Source organism: Triturus cristatus, chromosome 5_2 (assembly GCF_964204655.1).
Source record: "Triturus cristatus chromosome 5_2, aTriCri1.1, whole genome shotgun sequence".
NCBI classification, from domain to species: domain Eukaryota; kingdom Metazoa; phylum Chordata; class Amphibia; order Caudata; family Salamandridae; genus Triturus; species Triturus cristatus.
This window is the reverse complement of record NC_140588.1, coordinates 308,103,825-308,127,286: the sequence shown is the minus strand read 5'-3', so window position 1 is coordinate 308,127,286 and position 23,462 is coordinate 308,103,825. Positions and strand designations below refer to the sequence as shown.

The window sequence follows — 23,462 nt, the reverse complement described above, 5'->3', positions numbered from 1 at the left end:
AGCAATGTTTGACAGATCTCTTCAAGTTATTTCATGCCTATGCATTTGGTGATGTTCGTTTTTCTGGCTGTACAGTGCTGGTGATGGACAACCCTCATAGCAGATGTCTGATGTGAAATTAAGATGCACAAGTTACAACTTGCTGCTGACCACTGGTATTGGTATGGGCCATAACTGTTACATATGCAAGTACACTACTGCACAATGCCACTGCAAACCATATTGTCACTGCAAACCATATTGTCAGTTCTTCTTAGTGTGGGTTCCCTTCAATTGAACCATTTAGACTAACATACCCGAGACAATATATTTTAAAAGGAAAGTCAGGAATGGAATCATGATATTCTGACCTACAACCTGAGACACCACTCTGAAGAACAACCCTATATTTCTTGAACTCTACTGTGGCTGAGAATATTCCCTAGGCACTTTCTGAGATCCCAAGCCCATATGGCGGTGTAGGCAAGACTCCTGCACCTTTCACTTAGGCCAGTGCAGTTGAGTACCATCCAGAGTGCTGTCGATGAAGCTTACCATCAGAAGAAGCCAGAGCTCTTAGGTTACTCATCTTTGTACATTAGTACCTCATACAGTCTAGATGTTTTATTTTGCATTCTGGGATTCCTAGTCCTGTTGAGAAGCGTATAATATTAGGACTATAAGACCCAAAATGAAAAGAAAAAACCCTGAAGTTGATGAGACACTCATGCATGGAGCTAGAAACCTTGAGAGCTCTGTGCTGTGGGTGAGGCTTCTCCCAGTGAACATAGCAGACAATTTTCCTAGATCCATGAGTGATGTGCCACTCCACTCCAGATTCTTTTCCTCTGGATTCTGGGATCTGTAGTCCTGTCCTGTAAAACACAGGACTGGAATAGCACACTATGCATGAACCCGGGATACTTGGTTGGTCTAGGTGAGCCACTTTCAAAACAACAAGGGATGGGCGTCAGAATCCCCTATCACAAGGGCATGGCTGATGCTACAAAGTAAATGACCTCAGGCACTGTGCGGAGCACTTCCCAGGTGCACTGAGGAGAACCTGGCTTGTGTAGACAGTTCATCTTTCACTAGTACAGTTGTTCGTCACTCCATTGTGGATGATAGTAAAAGCGAGATGTGGGTGTGATCTCACCTGTGCTTAGGAAGTACTCCATGTACTGTGTTTAAAGTCCTGCAATATCACACACCAAGCTGATGCATTACGGGTGTTGTAGTCTTAGTTTGCTTTCATTAAACTAATTACACTGAAAACCTGATCGCAACGATTTGTAACAGAAAAGCCAGTACTGGAAACAAAGTGTGATTACCCTATATGTGATAAAATGTAATTCACTCTATCATGCTGTGGGTGAGATGACTGTGGACAGCTGAGACCCCAGAGTACTGTGGATGATGCTTTCCTGAGCATCGCAGATGGGACCCTTGGGTGCTGTGGATGAGAACCCACTTAGCATTTGACCCATTGGACACTGGTTGGAAAATCTTGTACCCATGTTCCTCGGTGGTTTCACAACAGAAATCTTTTATTGATCCACACACTTTTCCTCATCTACCGATCCAGATACTCGATTCAGCTGATGTCACAAGTTTTGAAAATACAATTGTGTGTGTTGACTTTATAACCTGTCATCGCTTCATTTGAGAGGTCAACGATTGGATTTGAGTTTAAGGTCTAGGCTCCAGGATCTACAGCACTTTTTCAGAAGATTAAGATTGAACTGAATACCTTACTTTATTAGGAAGAAGAATGACTAGGTTGTTGGCCTGCAATAGGTATTTTCTTCCTGAGCAATTCAGCATCAGGCTCGGGCATTGGATTTGTCTAGCAGAGATTGCAAGTCCTTGACATAGAGATTGGGCAGAGTTGGGCTGCGTTTACAACCTTGTCTGATTGCCTGTGTCTGATTATAACTCCATGACTGAGTTTTCTTATCCGAACTTCTAATGGCCACACTCAAGGAAAATCAGCATCAATATCTCTAATATGTGCACCTTGGCTTTAACAGTCCCATCTCTTTTCCTGGCATCATATTACACCGTGGACTTTGAAGAGGTGTTTCATAGTTTATCTCTTAAATCACAATTGCAAGTTTTAATGACCCATATTTACATCTCCCAATGCACATGGTCATGGTAGTTGTTCATACGGTAATTCAGTCCCTTATATTTTACTCTAAGGAAACTCCTTTTTGTCTATGTTATTTATTAGGTACTACATTTCCTTAGATTTGCTTTAATGGAACTACGAATCTCTTTTCATTCAGTTTGAAGATGATCAGAGCGATATACAATTTCCAGTTTGTGAGCAGTTAAACACAGCCTAATTTTGGAAAACAGCTAATGTTTTCTTGATCTCTTGCTGGTAAAAGAGAAGGAGAAATGTTTTAAATACCTTGGTCTAAGCTCTTTCGTTAATTTAAGCTGGACAGAACATCTTGATAACTTGGTAGTTTGAACCATTACCTCGGCTGGGGCCCTAGTAAAATATATTCATCAATATGGTGGTTACTCTATGATTTCTCTTCTGCCTGCCTATGTTGTACTTACACCGCTCCTCCCTTCCACCAAAAATTATGCCCTTTTTAGAATTTTAAGCTCTCAGCGTGTTTGAGAAAAGAAAAACTAAAAGTGGCGTGCCATCACAAATTCAGGCTCATCTGCAGGACGGAGTCTTGGCCTGCCCATTTTGCTAACTCGCAAAAGTTCCCAGACATTTACAGAATTGAACACAAAGCATTGGCAAGTCCTCCTCTGCCAGACTACTGCACCCTAAATGAGTGAAGCATTTGTGGGCATGTCGGCCAAGCTGAGAATGTTAAGTGTATAAGTTTATCATCACCTAGATGGTTAGCTGGTAAAGGAAGCCTTTCTTTCGAAGGTTAATTAACAAGTCCATGACACTTGTACAACCTGTTTTTTACTATATAGATTTTAGAAAACCTTAAATAGTACCAACCAGAATCATTTAGGCTACTTGAGTGTTAAAATATATCAGGTAGGAGAATGACTTTATGCTCCCATAGACAGATTGCGCAATAACAAATAATACATGATGTCTCTTATACTCTCAGACAAGAGGTTGCAGACTTTGTCATTCCAGAGACTGCATTGTTAGTCACTCTGGACTAAGGACGCGAGGATCCCTGTAATGGCCATTACCGATGCAGTGGCCACAGTACCTCAGCACAACGTCACATTTACTTTAGTAACTAGTAAGTGTGCCAGAATTAGAGTAGACACAGGTCAGAAATCTTTTGAAGAGCACGAGTTTGCTTTTTCGGACAGTTGTGTCAGTAGTTGACAAGGTAAATCTTGGTGTTAGCTCTTTGTGGTAAGAAAGATAGCTCAATGTAATTCTGCTGGAGCTCAGGGCGATCGCATTATCTTTTCTCATACAAATACAAATGAAGCATATTTCAGTGCTGGACTGCAAATACCACAATGTCAACACAGATGCTGAAATACTGAGGCAATGGAATGTGGAATTATGACATGCTATGTATGCAGAACAGTCACAGTGGGTGAGGTCCATGAAGGCTGACTCAGATCCTGCAGTCCAAAAAGAAGAAAAATAATTTGGGAATGGCAAAATCTTAGACATGGGAGCTGGCAGCAATGTGGCAAGAGGAGAAGATGTGAAAAGCAACAAGTATGATTGATGAAGGAAGTGGAAACTCCTAAAGGGGGCATGAGGGCAAAACACGCTGCGCAAACCCTAGATCATGCAGAAGCGTTATGGAGGAACAACTGAAGTGGGTTAACAGAGCAGTAAAACACAACAAAAAGAAAGGTTTGAAAAAGGGCTGGAAGACAATCATTAATTGTTGACAGGATCCCATGGGCTGCAGGGGGTTTAAGGGAGAAACATCGCTGCACCCCTGGTGCTGCACGGAGAAAAATGGTGCTGAGAATATAGTGCAAGGAGCTCAATGGCAGGAACAATGTCACAGTCAATTTCCTTATTGAATGTACCCAGAACCCAGAGGTGCAGATTTGTTAAAGGAGCTTTCTAGCTGCAGTGAGCAATGCACCAGCACATTCTCTCAGTCGGCTGCATAAAATGTCACACAATCGAAACATGCATTAAGAGGACCTTCCAGAAGCTGCAATGTGGTGTCCACAGGTGGATCTATTTGCAACTTCCAGAACACCTAATGCCCTATGTTATGTTCCATGGATTTTTTTTAAATGAGGAACATTAGGAGAGGCTGACACCCTGAACTTTGTTTTTACTAGTCAATGCTTTTCTATAAGCTCGAAAAATACAGGTGCTTAACAGTTGCATGACATTCTGAAAAATATTAAGTCTGATTAGCAGAGGAGGGTATAATATGCCTTTTTCTGAGGTAAGGCAGATCTAGAGACTTGTGAATGTTGCCCTCCTGCTAATCTCAAAAAGGGGGCAGAGGCCGGATGACCATTAAATGGGAGTTTGACTTGAGAAAGCCATTCCACCAGTAGATACTTTAGTCTATTTTACCAACTTCTTGCATTTTTATGGGGTTCTCTCAATTTTACCTTTGGGTAGCATTGGAAAGTTTACAAAAATCGCTGCTGTAAGGGGTTATTTGATGACGGCCTCTAGCGAAGAGACCTGAAGAAACTTTATAATTTAAGATCGCAGTGGTCTCCTGAAAGGATTGGTGAAAAAACCTTTAATCCCTTCGATGCCTATAAAGGTAGGTCCTACTGAAGTTAATGGCTCCACCAACTTAAAACCTTTGTAGCTGACACTCCAAATTCCTTGCACTCTTCCTTCCATCCATTCATCCTTCCCATCCAAACACCAACACCTTTTCTGCCATTGTTTCACCAACTAATCCATACACCCTTCAATCTATCCATCCTTTCATCCTTCCAAACATTGAGACTTGCACCCTTTGTTCCTTTAGCTATTTCTAACCCTACCTTCATTTCCACTTTTCTGTTTATATCTTTCCTTACTTCTATATTTCCTTCCTTCAACCCTTTCTTCCTTCTCCCCTTACAGTTTCTACCATTGTTCTTTCTTTTCTGACTTTATTTTTTCTTTCTCCGCCTTTTTTTTTTTTTTTAAATATTCAATTTTATTGATTTTTGACAAAGGAAATTTTACAAAAGAAAGAAAGATTAACATTACAGCACAGATACTTATAGTTAGTTTCGCACAACCTGTCCATGTGGTCAATGCGATTACATGCATAGAAACTACGAACCACTGTATATATATCGAGTGTTAACAAGAAGAGTGCACAGACCTACAGATTTTGTCAACCCAGGTGTTACAACCATTTGCCCCATATTTTATCATGTTTCTTTGGGCATCCTCTGGCAATAAACAGGTGTTTCTCTTGGGTAGCACACCAGTCCACCCCTCTGCGCCATACAGCTTATCTCGAGGGATCTCATTGTGACCATGTCGCTGCAATGTCGCGTTTGATTTATTTATCTTTTAAAGAAGTTTTCATAATTATTTCTGTCTTCTTTGCTGAACCTGGCTAACTTTGCAGCGCTGTTTCACCACAACACAGCTCTGCCCTGCTTTTTTCTTAGAGCCTTTTATGAGCAGACAGAAGATGCCGATATATAAGTAAATAACTTTCAGTTGGCCTCAGATTACCGGGCGATCGAGTGCAAAGGCTAACTCCACTTAGGAGCAAAAACGGTGGGGTTCCATCACCACTAATTAGAGGCATACTGTTTTTCTGCATCTTTATCGCCCACCCACTTCGATCTCAAATTGCCAACCGTGCTCACAACACCTCTATGGCTTCATGTACCTGGGAACTGTGTAGAGTGATTTCATTTATAAAATAGGGTGTCATCACATCTATCAGCTACGTCAGAGCAACACACTGAGACCGAAAACAAAGTTCCTCGGTGTCATGAAATGGTGAAAAAAGCTGTTTCCAAGGTTCCCGTGTGGCAGGCTGAATATTTCAAAGACAAACCATCTGCAAAGTGTGCACCGTATCCATCAGATGCTGATGATACTTTTTTTGGTTTACCTAGAAACCAGTAACATCAAATTAGCACAATTCAGCATTTTCAATTTACTATTTGGTGCATGCTAAGCATTTTCTCTCTAAATATGGTATAATATTTAAATGTGTAAAGGAGTAAATATTTTGTACCAAACACAAATTAAAAAAACAAAAAGGCACAAAAAAGTCAATTGTTTCATACATTTAAAGCAATAGAAAAAGGAAAATGAAGGTTAAACAATTCAAATGACATAAAATAAGTCTTTCAATAGCAATGACTAGTAATATACTATATAGAAAAATGTTTACATGCATCAGAAGGCCAGGCAGTCCTTTTTAACAATATATTTAAATGAAAAAGTGACCCATCTATGTTTTACGAGCTCCATCTGAACAAACTTCAGATCAGTCAGCCAAGCGTCCTCTCAACAGCATAAAATCAATGAGCCATTTCTTTGTTAAACTATGTTGCTGTGGCATGATGGAGCCATTCAATTAGCATAACACATGTAATAAATTAGATCTTTCTCATAAAGGACCATGACACATATCTACATTTTGCAGACACTGGTAGAAAGAAGTAGTACGCAAATAAAAAAATCACAGAGGCTTACAATCAATGGAAACCACATCGGGTTGCGTGTCCAATTTAAAATTGGAGCTGTTAGTTACACCTTCCTGACAGATCTCCAGAGGAAAACTATATAGAGAGAGACCTTGCTTGTAAAAAGATGCCACCTTTATGAGCAGAGAATAACTGGGCTTTTACGTAGGGCTTCAAACAAAATCATTGTATATACCTGAAACCTCATGTTAACACCATCTTAACAATATTGTCAGCATTTAAATAAAATGTGTCTACAGCATGAGGCTATCTGCACTTAAGTAGAATGGTGCAACGATCTCAAGCATACTACCATCATGCATTCTCAGATGCTGAACAGCTCTATCTACTTCTTGCTTTGCTGTGCCTGTATCTAAGAACACCTGGCTCATCGCTGTAATTACACTATTGATCCAGTTAACTGAGGAATCACATAACAAAGTGTGTTCTACGTTGGCCACATAAATCATGCTTTCCCCGCGCCATGCAATCCTCGCATGTATTTAAATCAGCAGATCTCCGGCAAAGAGCAGAGGCAGCGAAGGGCCCAGTTATTCATCAAATGTCGAATAATTCACTAAATGGCCTGATATGTTTTGTTTCCGTCTTAGCCACCCTGTAAGAGGGTTGATTTATGCGACACTCACCGTTAAGTGCCCCTCGTGATGATCAGGAAAATGTATGAATAAGTACTCGGTGGCCACCAATTGCATTATGGAGTCACCGAGGAATTCCATCCTCTGGTTGTGACCTCTGGAGAGAGAGAGAGGGGAAAAAAAAGAAACATTGATGCAAGAGAGATCAATAAGCACTTAGGAAAACGCAAATTAAAATGGAGGGTCATTTTCAAAAGTGCATCGCGGCAAATTTTTTGAACAGACTTTCAACAGGATTTGCTAATATTAAGCAGGGGGGACAGAAATTAATTCGAAGTCCATCAACGCTGCTGGTCCAACAAAATGCACCTGTTTAAGAAACCCCACATTAAGCAAAGCTTAGGCTTTGCTGTGTGCAAATAATATGGCTGTTGGGCATCAGTAATGCACACACGGAGCATAAGGCTCACGCTGGGAAAACTAGAGAATCGGTGTGCATGAGGTAAAGCCTCAAACAATGGTACATCCTGTGATACCCAGAGAGATTAGGACTTGCTACCACAAAGAGAAAAACTATTTTCATGTTTACTGGGCAGTAACCAAGTGATGGGCATCAATTTAGATGGGTTTAAGACTACCAAGAAGCTAAGACAGGCAAAGGCAATTGCTTTGCCTATAATGTGTAGTGCATGGAAACCCATGTATTTGTTGGTGTTTTTTTATATGCGTTGAATGCACAAATGTTGTTTATTGTATTAAAACCTGCAGTATTAGTCTGTCAATGCTTGGAAAAAAGTAGCAAATATAGACTGTCTTCATTTTAGAATCCATGTGGGAGATAAGGAATTGAATGGGACAAGCAGCGTGGTGATAATTTTACATTTTCAGGTGACAGCGAAACGGTCCTCTGGATTGAACCAAAGCCCATTCTACGTATATTTTAAAGAATCGATATCAATGACGATATCAATCTAACCTAAAAAAAAAAAGCCTTCGAGTAATAAAGCTCCAGACCCATGTCAGTCACTCATGGATTTATCATGTTACTGAGCAAGCCTCAGTCCTACAGAATAAATGCTAAAAGAAGAGCTGAGAGTTATGCTCTACTCACAAAGTCAGGTGGTTGAATCCAACAGTTCTTAGGGTAAATGCTCGGGCAAGAAGTCGAATGTGGTCGAAGTTGACTCCGATTGCTTCTTCAAACTCGGTCAGTTTTTGGAGCACAGGGGAAGTCTCAATAAGCTGTCGGTCCGAATTTGGTTCCTGCACCTAAACAAAAAGCAAATGAATGCTGCCAGCGTTAAGCAAGAAAAATCTGCATATTACTAGCTCTCCAGTGTTAGAATCTCTCATAGATGTGCATATTTTTAATATATACCGTGTCCTAGATATAAATAAATCATTGCTTCGTTTTATTTTCTAATGGCATTGCTCAAAGAGGCCACAAAACGGCTGCAGTCACTAACAATTTTAAATACACACAGTACAGGGCGAAACACAAAGCTGGGTCTCATAACTAATATGGTTAAGGCTTCACTGAGATGCACATGAAGCCTATGACCACCCCTAATGCAGGAGAATTGGTTTCACAAATCATAGGAAAGCAAGCGATAAAGGGACACATTACAGGCGTCCTGTAAGGCATCCAATGAACATAAGAGATTATGACGAATAACTTGGCCCAGCTCACCTGCATGTTGACATAGGCATCCAGGTCTGGGTTGTAGTGTAGGTACCTGTGGTGCAGCGGGCCAACACCCTTCTGGCCCCCATACGGTCAAAGGCCTATGGATAGCTGTGAGATAAGGAGTCCCAGGCGCCCCATCATTTTGTGCCACACCATTGATCCAAGTCCAAGAGGTTGGGGTTGTAAAACTACGGTCTTAAATTATATAGGTGAAAAACCATCGCCCTGGTGAAGTTCGGCTCAGTGATGGAAATGCAATTGCACAATGCATCAAATGCCTAAACCATCATCAGTTGCCCTCAAATATTTAGTTTTGTGGATTTAAATGCCCTTGCTCACTGATCATCTTGGGTGTGGATGTCTCATTTAGCAAGCGATAAGTGGCTGTAAAGAATCTACTGCTAGAAGTTACTCGTTAGCATTAATTTGTCGGTATAAACTTTCCCTGCACACAGTGATTTTGCTCATGTAATACATTGTGTATGCCTTACTGCGAGACAAAGCCTTTATCTCAATTTCAAGCCTACCATATGTAACCACAATAAAGCTTACTTCAAGGGCAAAACCCTCTCTGATTTCTACCTGGTTCGAACATATACCCCAACGACTTCGCTAACCCAACACTGCTTTCCAATAATATTTAGGATTAAGAAATAAAAATATTACAGGGTGTTCACTTTGAAGCAACTTAGAAACGTATTCTAAAGAAAAAATGAACAAGCTACTTACGTTAAGGAAGGCTTTTTTGGGGGGACACTCTAACTGCAGTTTCAGATGTGAGGGAAGAGACCAGCAGGGAGAAACCTGACTTAAAGTCCCTGAAGCGGGCCCTAAGGTTACCCAGGGGAAGCCAGTAGCACCTTGAAACTCTGAAGTATGGCCTCCTGAAAGGCTTAAAATTGCAATGAGGTCAACAAAGGCCCAGGGAACTTTGGGCATGCTAGAACCAGCTCTGGAACCGAATCGGAATTGTAAGATACTTGAAATGAAGGGTCCTGGGAGTGCGGTCTCAAAACTTCATGCCTGATTTCAAATGGTGAGAAGAGGTTGAATCCCACTTAATTTTCCTGCACTTATGGCACATTTGTGACTTACCAGGAGTCTCTGAGCCTGCTTCTTCAAGCACAGTCTGTTCTTATGTTCAGCAACATAGAGCTTCACTTCCCACTCCCTGATCAGCTTTGGGTGCATGAGGGCACATTTATCACATGACTCCGATCCATGATCAGATTCCACACGCCAGAGACAAATGAGGGTCCATGATCAACATCTGCTTTGTGCAGTCAAAGCTTGGCTTGAAACCTGTCAAATTTGGGGGAGACTTCTATCCTAGCATACAGTCAGAAATGGTTTTGGGACTTGTTGCAAGGCCGGCAGTAGGGATTTGAGCTGCAAAACCATGATGAAGGGTGCAGAAGGAAGGGAACTCATGTTAGTGCACAGGGGAGGTGCGCTTATGACAAGTCACCGTGGAACCACACCTGGAAAAATTCAAGCTGGCCCCTGGGATATTCTAAAAGTGAGGAATCTGCAGTTACAAGTATCCACCAGGAGCTAACTCTTCACGGCCAGGCTCCCTAGTTCTATGACAGTCAATTCTCAGAAAGATCCCGTCAGTAATGCAAACCAATAATCGAGTGGAACCAACAAACAGCAAAAGACTTTCTTATGGGTCTGTTGGAATACGGTAACATTATCTATGCATATATTTTTTTTAAAACTGAAAACGCCTATGAACAAGCCCGGTCTCAGGAATCGGAACATGATCAAGTCATGAAAACTCTCCAGGGATGTTTTTGGGAATCCAGTATTCAATTTAAAATCAAGGTGCAATTCAAAAGACCTACAAAAAGAAATGGTCAAGCTACATACAACACTTAACCCCACATTACATTTCAGCTAGAAACATTTGATTGACAAATCTGCACCTTATCCAACAACACAGCATCATCACTACCTGCTTTGAGAGTAAACACTTTGCACAGAGACCCACTCTGAACAACAGCCAAGAAATAAGAATACAAACAGTTTCGAAGACTGTAAACAGCGGATCCACACCCAGTCTGCAAAATGTGCATAAATGAGGGATCTAAACAAACCCACTTTGTCCCAATTCCATGTTTTTCTTGAACGAGGAAGGGAAAACTCCAGAGAGTACTCAAAGGACTGCTGTGTGACTTGGGCTGGTGTCAGCATGACAGCCGGTCTCTCAAAGATGACAGGACATCAACTGAACCCTCAAACTTTCTGGAGGAGCTGAGGGTCTGCCTTACTACCTAGAAGACACTGCTCAGATTGGGAAGAAAGTTGCCTGGCCATACAGGAGGAAAAGCTGGAGAGTAGGAAAAGACCAATGTATTCCCAATGTGTGGAACTCCCAAAAGTAGCAGTTTACTGAAAGGGAGTACAGCCAGTACTGACACAACGTGTGCGTGGTCCTCGTCTCACACAGCAGTTCTTGCAGTGAACTGCACAAGAAGTTGCCAAATCGTCACTGTGTTGTCTGGCATTCCAGGCAACAGCCCCTAAGGCCAAGTGCTGCCACTACCATCTAGTGTGCCACCTGTGAGGAGCTGCTGCATCGGCCTGGAGTCCACAACTGATAAAGACTAGAACCTGCCTCATTGGCCCCGTGGTTGCAAATGTCGAAGAAGTGTTCGATGTGACATCAGACATGCCACTGTTCAGTTCCAGTGGTCCAGAGAGACAAGTGACTACTGTCCATGGTCATCTACTGCACACGCTGAAGCCGGAGGGTGAAGGTCCCTAACTGCACCACGTCACACCACTGACTTCTACAACCATTTGGCAGGTAAAAAGGGGTTGAGCCCACTTGAACTGTGAGACTGTGCCTAGAATGTTAACGTTTCCCAGAACAAACTTGTTGGAACTACAGATTATTTATCCTGATCCTACGAGCTAACATTTAGGGGAATTGCTAGTGATTTGCATCTGTGCCACCTCTAGGCCTATTCTCGGATCTTTGCCAAAATTACCCTAGAGGGTGATCATTTTCAAAGAGAAAGGAGGAAGCAGCACCCTAAAGACTGACATTTCACTAGGCCTAAGAGTATATTGCAACATTAACTGAAATGACGTTTGGAGGGTGTAGTTTGTGTTGTGTATGATTAAAGTACTTCCTATTATATAAAATATAAGCAGTGGGCTAGCATTCACTATATTATTGTGCAATCTGGTTGACTTTTGAGTTCTGAGCTCCTGTCCCCCCACAATATCTCCCTGAAAAGCCACTTACTACCAGCTCCATGCTACCCTGACAGTCAAGTGTGCACTTGGTCCAGTTTGCACAGCCATAGTAGAGCGCACCCCAGAATACCAGTGACAAACTTTCTCAGCCACTACGGTTGAGGCCCATTAGCCTATTTTTGCTGAGGCCCCCAGAATGGAGTCTAATAGAAGCGGAGAATGAAGAATTGCCATAGGAATGGTATATAGAAAAGGTAAAACAGTGCATCACCCTTCACAGTCTCTCCCACTGCCATAAAAGCCTATGACTCTTTCTAATGATCTCCTCCAACCTAGAAAAAAGAAAGTGCCAAAAACTAGTAGATAGAACCAAAGGCCCATCCAAAAGTGAAGATCTCCCAAAGATTAAAAGCAGGATCAAAGGTAGCCATATCAACAATGATGTCGAAAAGACAAGTAGCAGAGAGAGCCCACTGAGAAAAAGAACAGAGATCCTTCAGTGATAGAAGCACAATATAAGGGTGAAACCAAAGAACCTCTACATGCTTGCACAACCACCACAGGCCTGTTGAAAGTGTTCATAGTACCTGCCAACCAGCCCAAACTCCATGCCTTCCACAATCAGATACTGGAACCATAGCCTACTTCAAACTGTTCAAAATCGCCTGGTCTCCAAAAAGTGGAGGGAGTCTTAAAGTGCTAATCCCCATGAACAATGTTAAATAACGATAACCACAAGATACTCAGTCACACCCTCTGAAGTCAAGAGGCAAGCAGTGCATACAGGAAGAAAGATACTAGAGGATATTGATTTCCCCAGCTCAAAGAAAGGCTACAAGTGCCAATGAATAATGCACCTCAGGAACTGTAACAATTGAAATTATGGACAAGGGCATGGGCATTTGTGAGCCACAAAACACAATGTCAATGATAATTATTAGAAGATATAACATGTAAATACTGGGTCCTTACTTTATGTTAAAAAAAAAAAAAATCACAGAAATTCACGGAAAAAAAACCCAAAGGTTACAGGGATATTATAGTTAAGTTCACGTTTTACTCACACACAAATAACATAGAAATTCAGCAGTTATAGTTATACTCATGTTAAGAAAGAGTAATTCCTGCCCTAAGGTTACTTAACAGCATGAGTTATAGTTTCATCAAATAAGTATAAGTCTAACTATAATTTTTGAATTTCTATGGTTTTGCGTGGGTAAAACGTGAACCCCACTATAACGTCCCTGTAACCTTGGTTTTTTTCAATTTCTATGATTTTTTTTTAACATAAAGTCACATACAATTACCGGGCTGTCCGCAGGACCGTGCACAACGGGGATTTGCTGTGTAAGTGGGTGTATTTTTCTTTTCCCTTGGGTCTTGTATCCATCACGGATATACACTAGGGGCTGCGCTGAGCCCTGTGGTTGGTCCACGGATCGGCCCAAAAAATAATTGGGCAATATTTTGCCCAAAAGGAGTCCCTCAGAGACCCATCCCTGTGCCCTATGGGGTCAGGATACCTCTATCCTGACCGCTTATGGTATTTTTCACTTTTCTTACCCCAAGCACCCCTGGGCCGAGCGAGAAACAAAATGGCGGCCGCAACTTTCTTTTCATGTGGCAGCCAGCCAATCAGGCCATGTTTTTCGCCCAGATCCGGTAATTCCTCGCGGAAGAATCTGCGCCCCTAGATATATACATTTTTATTTAATAATTACAAAACTACTGAACTTATTTACACCAAATTAGAAAAACACTCTTTTCTCGACCAAGAGCTAGTTTTGTGCCAAATTAGATGTAAATCGTTCATTAGTTTGGCCTGTAGTCATGTTAAAAAAATGCAAAATTCCCACAGACAATGCAAGAGGAAAAAGCATTTAGGGACCGTTTGACTAATCAACCTGAAACTTTCCAGACTGTTTGTAATGGAGTGCGTGTGTTCCTGTCATAAGGAGCGTGAAGCTGCATGATGACAGGTCCTCCCCGTGCGTGCACCAACCTCGTAGGATCGTGCATAGAGGAAAACTGACTGCAGATTTCATTTTTGAACTGCGGTTTGACCAACGGAAGCCGATTGCTGAATACTTACCCAGCCACATCAACATCTTCTAGCGCTACGGGCAGGTATCAGAAAACCGGAGTAAAGTGAAAGCCGCATCGGAGGACGCAACAGCCGATCCATCATGGGTGAGTACACGCCCTGCCGAGCACAGCAGGCTTCTTTGATCACCAGCTTGAAAGCATGCGCTGTTCAGAGCGGCCACTCTTTATTGGAATATATTTACATACGACATCATGTAGATATTACAGGGGCATACACAGCTACTGGTTGTGAGCTTCCGCAGATGGTGCACCTAGCTTGTTTATTTACAAATCAAACCAAGATACTGTGCTGATCGTTTTCTTGTCATTATGGTTAGTGAAGTGGACTCAAGGAGGTGATTAAAGGCAGATGAACTGTTTACAAAAGCAGAACTACAGCAGAACACTACTCAAGGTACCACAGCAATACTGAACATGAACCAACAGTATTACAAATTGGAGAAACTTTTGAGGAAAGAGACTTCCAAATAGTGGGGAGCAACCACATACCGAAGGCGCTTTGAATTTTAATTTCCCCTACCCATGAACATATTAATCCAAAAATGTTCAAAGAATGGGCAGCCCAGTTAAGAGATGGTTCTAATAAAATGAAGAAGACCTTGGTGAAATTTGTCTGGCAAGAACGTGAAGATATTCTGAAGGAAATTGAACTGAGTGAATAAGAATTTAAGATGAAGGCTACCACTGAAATATTGGACAAAAAGATGATAGACATTATCAAAAGGATCCACAAACATGAGGAAGAGATACAACTTAAAAAACAAAGGAAGCTTATGCCGGATCAAAAATATTACCAAGATGGCAGGGTTTTGACTTTCAGCCACATGTACGATGAGGTAAATAGGAATTGGAAGGCATCCCACAACTTAGTGACCTTGGAAAGGGATGATCAATCTGAAACAGCTGGATCCATCAGTGAGCACAGTGAACGTGTCATATCAGAAGGAAGCACCAACAAACAACCTGAAAGCAATTAATCCATACCATGACATTTTTGGAAGGAGCTATGCATGATCCAACAAGAAAGAAATCAACATAACTGAAAGAAGGATTAGTGCAGAGGAAGAGGAGGACGGGGCAAAGGCACAACAACAAAAAAAAGCAGGCGCGACGACGTGGCTAAAGCAGGAGTAACACCATGGGAATAACTACAAGGGACTGGAAGATGGGACAATGAAGACGGCACCCAAAAATGTGGTAAATCTTTCCAACCGTTCTTTATCTGAGGTTGAAGTAAAGGTGTTGAAACTAGGACTGTCTTTTTTGTCCGGTTAATTAATTTAATTATTCACAAAGTAGGATAACCTTGTTCCATTTCATTACAAAACTCAAACAACACACATTGTTTGCAATAAGAGACAACAATACTCCCCGGGAATGTAGAGCAACACAGCAAATAGAACATTGGGGCTATTGATCTGTTGGATATTCTTGCAGAGTTGGATCCATAAAGTACAAATACTGGGGACAAATATTTGAACTTGGACTATATGGAAGTTGACTTGGGACTGAGTGAGCCTAGTAATTTTAAACCTATATCAGTCATTAACCCCACCCTCCTACACAATGCCATTGACAATTTTGAATCTCTAATTATTAGTGACTTAAAGAAACTGGACAAACACACTAGATGGAAATGTGATAATTTGACCAAGAATGAGAGGCTGGCGATTAATGATCTGAGGGTGCACCACAGCATTGTCATTTGACTATCTGACAAGGGTGGCAATATTGTGGTCTTCTCTATGGAGGCCTATACTAATGAAGGTTTACATCAGTTGAGTAAAAAGGACTGTTATGCTTTGGTCTCTAAAAGTTATGTGGAGATTTCTAATGTGAAGTACCATGATATATTGATTGATTGGAGAGATCAAGGCTTAATAGAGTGGGAGAAGTACCAGTTCTTATTCAACAAACTAACCAAAACACCTATACTCTACCTCTTGCCCAAAATTCACAAACACCCCATTAAACTACTGGGTAGACCCATTGTGTCATCCAGGGGGTCTTTACTGGAAAATACCTCCAGGTATAATGACTTCTACCTGCGCAAATTCATCTCATCCTTGCCCTCTTACATTCTGGGTAGCAAGGATTTCCTCTGAAGAATTTATGATATTCCTTGGAAGGAGTACTACTTGTTAATCACTCCCTAAGTCAGCATTCTTAATACAAGCATCAGACATGCTGACGGTATTCAAGCTTACAGACATTTCTTGAGGGTGTGATCCCTATCCTTGCTTTTTCATATGGAGAGGTTACTCACTATGACCACGTATTGTCTTGAAGAAAACTTTTTAATTGACCAGAAACAGTAGAGACAAATCCAGGGTACAGCGATCAGCACGTGTTTTGGTCCGAGTTATGCCAATCTCTGCATGTGATGATGGGAGCAGCAGGTGGCTGGAGCCATAGAGATCTATAAATCTCATGTTATCCTCTGGTATATCGACGTCCTTTTCCAGCTTTGGAGGGGTGACAAGTAACAGACTAATCATTTCATTGCCAAACTTAATTACAATGAGCTGAATTTGAGACTTGAGGGGGTGATCAGCATTGTTTTTTTCCATACTAGGTGAAGGTAGTGAGCAACAAATTTATCTCAAAGTTGTACAGAAAGAGTATTGCAGGTATCACCCTTCTACATGCTCGCAGCAGTCACCCTCCAAACTTAATTAGCAGCATTATCTATGGGGAATTTCTGTGGGCTCGGAGAAATTGTATCTCTGATGCAGCATTTCACACAGAATGCAAGTCTATGGTCACCAGGTTTAAGGAAAGAGGGTGCAAGCATGCTAAACTCAAAACTGCCTTTAGTAAGGCCCAAAACACTAACAGAGAGAACTGATTAGCCATTAAACCTTTGCATAACATACAAACCACCAACCAGGTGAGATTTATCATTACATTGTATCATAAATCAGGTCAAGTTCCGAAGATTCCACAAAGAAACTAGGATGTTTTATCAACTGAAGACACTTTATCTAACTTATTAGGTGAACATCCCAATGTAACGTTCAGGAGAGGGGTTTCCCTAAGGAAACAGGTTGAATAGAAACTAGGCGGTCTCTACTGTGAAGAAATATGGTGTTATCATGAATGGCTTTTACAAATGTGACAAATGTAAAGCGTGTTGATTAAGCCATGATGTTCACAAATATTTCCCCCCTTGTCAGGTACTGAAAACAAATTCAACATTTTTCTCAATTGCCATTTGGACTTTTGTGTTTACGCCTTAGTTTGCCCATGAGGGAAGTTATATGTAGGCAGAACCGTTCATCTGGTCAAAAAGCGTGTGCTGGACCATATGCAGGCAATCAAAAACTCAGACAGACAATACACAGTATGCCAGCTTACACAATGGCAGAAGTGGCCGTTTAAGATTATTTGCCCTTCATAGAGTATCTGCTAGCAGCAGAGGAGTTGACCGCACAAAACTGTAAGACAACTGGAATCCAGATATATTCTGGCGCTCAATACCAAGATTTCAAACGGCTTGGACAAGGAAATGGCTATACATTTAGGAGATTAACACTGGCCCTTAGTGGCTCACTACAGCTGTGTGTTGTATGTTGCATTTTGCAATTATGGGAGATGTTTGGTGCCGAATGTTATTATTTGCTGTATATACATTCTCTTTGATGGTTTGAAATCCACTTTCAGTGTATAGTTTTTAATTGTACTTTTCTACATATGTTCTATGCTCAGACAGTTTTGAGGCCCCCACCTTTAAACGGCAAGATCAACTGATCCTTTCCTTTCTGCATACTGCTGCAGGGCGATACCATTTCTTCTTTGCACCCATTGAGTCCAGAGACATGGGCTGAGACAAAAGAGCTAAGATATCACTTGTATTGCGCACAGCAATACATGTAATTTTTTTGACCTATGTAAATTTGCCTGTATATATACAGAATTTATTAAAGGCAATTTAATTATATTTTAATACAATGTATTTTTATATATTTTTTTAAATGCAAAAAGTTAACATAATTTAAAATAAAATTAAACATATGGACTATTTTCATTCATTTTTAATATTAATATATATTTACGTATATTTTCTACTATTTTAAATAATTCAATGTACCACTTTTTCCTATAGGTTTTTTATTTCAAAGTCTCTAACAATAGGTTTCCATGCGAGGGGGTTGGAATAGCAGCAGTTAGCTTTGTGCAGTGCTAGACTTAATCCAGCTCTGAGATGGAGTACTTTACAACTGTTTTGGGCCCCTATTTGTCTGTAGTAACTCTAGAAGTGCAGTTTGTGAATAACTATAGGCTTTCTCTTTTGTGTGTGGGTTGACGTCTCTCCCTAAACCCCTCCCCGATGTTCCATAAACCCCTCCTTAATCCCCCATAATCCTCTCCCCTTTATTCGTAAGCATTCCCTATTTATACATCCACTCCTTTGTGTACCTCCCACATTTGGACTAAAACGTTTACCTTTGTGTGCAGAGACTTAGCAGTCAGGGCAAAGATCTCTGCACATTTAGGTATACGAGAGGCTGGGGCGTAAACACATAGGTTTGTGAATAGCATTCTGTAGTATTACAAAATGCAGTTTGTGAATAGCCCCCATTGCATCTTTTTATTTGGCCTGGACAAAATATTTATTTGCCCAGGTTTAATCTTGTGTAATTTCCAGCATTTCACTTCACAATTGTAACATAAAATGCCTGAGATTACACTATTTTGACATGTTGTGTAATTGAGACATTGGGTAAATATCCTATTACTGAAGCACGAGAACAATGCGAGTGAGCCAAATGCATGTAACATGTAATGTAGCACTTTTTAGCGTGAAATGCATACTCGCGCTAAAAAAGAATGCATTGCAAATTAGAAATAGTGCAAAATGCGGAGATGGCAATTTGCATAATAACAAATAATTTTACTTTTTGGGGGGCATTTAGAGTTATTTCCACAAAATAAATTATGCACATTTCACACAGAACCACTTCTAATGTAGTAAATACAGATTTAAATATAAATATTTTAACTACTGTTTGATTTGAAGAAATCAAAGTATAACAAAAAAATTATCAAAAAGCTGCTTAATTTAAAAAAGATTTTGTATATCCTCTGTACCAACAGCAAGCAATGGTAGTCCTGTAGATATTGCACATGCATTTCACAGGGAAAGAATCAAATGAATGAGTCTGTGAGTAAATGTGCTGTTGACACCAAGGCTGAAGTCGAAAGAGTCATTGGAAAGCGAGAATAAATGCATTATTAGAAAAAAGGCTTGGTAATGAGTTGCAAAGAGCGACATTCACTTACCTGGAGTGGATGCTGTGGGTAATGAAGCCATACTTCCTGCAGATTCTGCAAACATTGAAAGATGTCTTTAATTCTCTGGAGAGCAATTTAACAAATTCCACAACACTGAATACATTGTCAATGCATGAAATATGGAGCCATTTCAGAGGGTGACAACACGCAACAAATTCAATACCGCAGGCAAATGCATTTCGGAAAGGTTAGCTGTTGCAGTAAATGGCTTTGCTGCACGATCAAACAGGAACATTTTCAATAGGACACGCAGAGCTGCAAGTGATCTAAAGCTGAGAAACCACACCAGTACTAAAATATACCCAAAACTTCAGGTACTGGTATGCATAAATCATGGGCGTAGCTTAATCAGTGCGGTTTGAGGGAGTGAAATTCTTATTTACCAACAATAAAAGCGGTGGTCCTCAGGGTGAATGGGTGTGATGATCAAGGCTCAGTATGGACTGTTTCCATGAGGAACAGGGTCAAAGTTAATTTCCATTTGGAGGGCCTATGGGGCTGATTTAGAGTTTCACAACAGGAACTCCATTACAGCTGTGACAAAGTATCCAGTCAGTCAAACTCAAGATCTGCCCACCCGATTTTGAGTTGAGTGGACCACAAGTTTTTACCTTAGAGAGTAAAATGGACGGCATTGTAAAACTCCCTCCGATGGAGTAGGTGCTGTTAAGTCATCCGATCATCCGCCCTAGAAAGAATGGCCATATGGCTTTTCTTTTTTTTTAAAACTGTCCGTCCCAGCCAGGATTTCCTGGCAGTGAGGGAGAGAAAAAAAAGCAAAGAATTGTCACTCACAGCATGGGAAAAATCTCCCATGGTGTGGGGGCCAATATTTTTTTATTTTTTTTGAAAAACAATCTCCCACATTGGAAGTTTGTTTTTGAAAAAGTAAAAACTTTAGAAAAGTTTGATGGCCAGCCGTAACATTTGGCAGTCCATCAAACTTTTCCTACATTAACAGGAACCGCCATGATGATGGTTCCTGCCAATGTATAGAGATGTCTGCGATGTCCGCAGATCCGAAAGACATCTCTACATTTGGAGGGCCAAGTAGAGGATGTAAAGTCCTCAGACACCCTGTATGCCAAACCCTAACGAAGGCCCTCTGTCAAGAGTGTCACAGTGGACAAAATTATGATTTATAATACTAATCCAAGGTATCGCCAGTAATTAGACTATTTGCAAGCATTCGTCCCATCAACTTTTGGGTGTTTAATTTATAGTAGTATGCCTGGAAACATGAGACGGATGCAGCTTTTCAAGCCTACTAAAACGAATATTTGTGAATTTTATGGGTGCAAATTTGCTACGTTTTTGGTCACAATTGTTAAGCTCTTGTTCTAAAAAAAGGAATAACACCGCTTAGTGAAAGAAAAAAATATTTAACACAGCTAATCCAAAATATCTCAATCTAAAGTTCATAAAAACTATGCACACTGCCAGTCTTCCAATATAAACACCATTACCCTCAAGCTACTTTTGGTCCCATTTGTCTACATTGAGTTTTTCCAATTTTGCATCGTTTTTTCAGTTTTCTACTCTTCATATTGATACCAAACCATAGCCTTTTCTTTTCATGCTCCCACTCGCTCCACCATCCTTGGCCATTCTTGCCATTCCAAGTTCAGATTTCCCAAAGGTCTATCGGTACAAGAGAAGCACCAAAATACACTACACTTGTGCTTTTTAAAGTGGAATGTGAAAGCCTACAAAAAATGGTAATGAGTAACTGTGGTTCAGTCAGAGTTAACTGATAAGTACACCTGACTCATACACTATGTAATCCCTGCCTATTTCACTCCCTCCTCAGCCAGGCACTTGCAAAAATGTGATCTTTAACAATGAATGGAAGATGTTTTATCATCATAAATGTTCAGTGGTATGCAACAAACTAGTGTCACTGCTTTCAAGTGCTCATACTAAGACCACCCTCCCCCCCCCCCCATTTTCTCCAACCCCGATTTCCCCTAGGCTAAGCATATCACTATATTAAGGAACTGAAAACACACAAACTGGTTTCTCCATATTTTCTTTAAAGTAGTCATCCTTCTTTCGGTCACATGATGACCGGTGAGTCCTGTTCAGTACAGCAGTTGCAGCAGTCCGTGCAAATGTTTGAAATACAGTTATTAAGAGCAGATAAAACTTAGTCTACTTGCATATTTGCATTTGACAAGAGCTGGTGGGACATCACAACTACTATTATCAAAAGTCTCACATGTTAATTTCTTTCGTTTGGTAAAGTTTGTCTTCGTGTTTAGTTATTCAAATTGGAAATTCCGAAGCTTGCAAATCCTAGCATCTGCCCCACAGAACTGTGGAAAATTAATGTAGGAATTTTCCTGTGAATCAATACCAAGGATAACCTCCCTGCATTCATGGATAGGCTGTACAAGCACAGCATCTTGAACTTCAATCTGTGTTTCACATAAACAAACTCATAAAATCCCTTAAGTAGCCTTTTGATAAAATTACAGTTCTTGAAGTAGCTTCTCCTCAAGAGAACTAACACCAGAAAGAACGCTGAAAAATTGAGCACTTAGCCAAAGGCGTAACAAAATTTGAGGAGGCCCCTCTGCAAAGTACATGGAGGGGACCCTCTCCGGACTCACTTAGGAGCGCTCAGGTCAGAGTGGTGCTGAAGGGCTCCCCGGGAGCTCAGGGCCCCCCCGGAGCTCAGGGCCCCCCTCCGACTGGGGGACTACGGCGGCCTTTGTTACGCCACTGCACATAGCCCCAACATCTCTGCACAACTTTCGGGGTCCTCCACCTGTCCAACCACATAATACCAATGGCTCACTTTCAGCCCGAGTGAGGATTCTCAGGATGCCAGGAGGCAAGGGAAGCCTTCGGTGCAAAGAAGGTCTGCGATAAGGAGGTCCTAAAGAGAAATCATAACCTCCCTCCAGTGCATTTCATTTACACTTCATGACAAACTGGGTACAGCCAGAGCGCTGGAATAAAAATGTTTCATTGCAAGTTACATGCAAATGTGTACAATTTTGCACACTGCCTAGGGACCGGGTGGTGACTTCTCAGATTAGTCTGATGAAGAGTAGGTGGATACAGAACACGGCGGATAGATGAGTATCCCAAGTATTAAGCCAAAAGAAGAGCATGGGCCAAAACCAGGAGAACATGGGGGGAATGATGGAAGTGATGCAACATGCGAATCAGGGAGGAAGGCAGGCTGGATAAACAGTCAAGGAAGGTTGGTAGATACAACCTCCTGCAAGGTGGAATGGAGAGCGAGGGGGTCGCACAGAGAACTGACCTGCTCGCAGAGAAGGAGATGAAAAGCAAAGTGAGGACTTGGGGGTAGAACCATTTACCAAGGGTGAGGGGAGAATGCAATAAGCATGTGATGTCACGGGTCTTTAACTTCTGTCACCCTCGTCTTCTTAAAAGATCACTACAAGGTACTGTGCCACTAAATGTCAGAACATGAGACTTGCAGAACTCCATTTAGTAATGTGAAACAATTTATCACAAATACTTTTTATCGTGAATAAACTGTACAACTAAAAAGAAAGATAAATTTAACAACAAAGATTGCATCAGTAGCTTAACTGTAACCAGAAAAAACGTAGGCTCCTTCATGTTGCCTTGAAACAATCAGATACTGGCGACTTGCAAACCACCAAAAATAAATATATATTTTCATGAAGCACTGTAGAAAGAACAGACAATACCATTTACAAGGCAAAGTGACACTATATTGAAAGTAACATACAATTCTCACAGCACTTTGTTTTGCAAACTAATATAAAAAGACAAGACAGGATTTCGAAAAAGACCCACTGCATACTGTAGTACAAATCAACACTGTAAAAAAGAAACAACAAGAGCACATTGAGACACGGGGCCAGGGAAGGCAAAGCCGGAACCACTGGGGGCCTGTGGGGAACGCCTTCCGGAGGTGGGAGCACCCGGGGAGAAAGCCAGTGAATAGGGTGCATGCTGGGATTGGGCGCCCCCTTTGAAACCCACAGGCCGCCCAA

General features: G+C 41.2%; 1 protein-coding gene across 2 annotated transcripts in view; it reads right to left on the bottom strand.

The window, feature by feature from the left end:
- DROSHA (drosha ribonuclease III) overlaps positions 1–23,462 on the bottom strand; it is a 533,090-nt gene that overhangs the window by 72,315 nt on the left and 437,313 nt on the right. For both annotated transcript variants that reach the window (XM_085607071.1, XM_085607072.1), the window contains exons 24-26: positions 19,450–19,494; positions 8,278–8,435; positions 7,218–7,323 (exon numbers count right to left, since the gene is read on the bottom strand). In XM_085607071.1, coding sequence (XP_085463197.1) covers positions 7,218–7,323; positions 8,278–8,435; positions 19,450–19,494 — 309 coding nt within the window. The remainder of the gene's footprint in view (positions 1–7,217; positions 7,324–8,277; positions 8,436–19,449; positions 19,495–23,462) is intronic.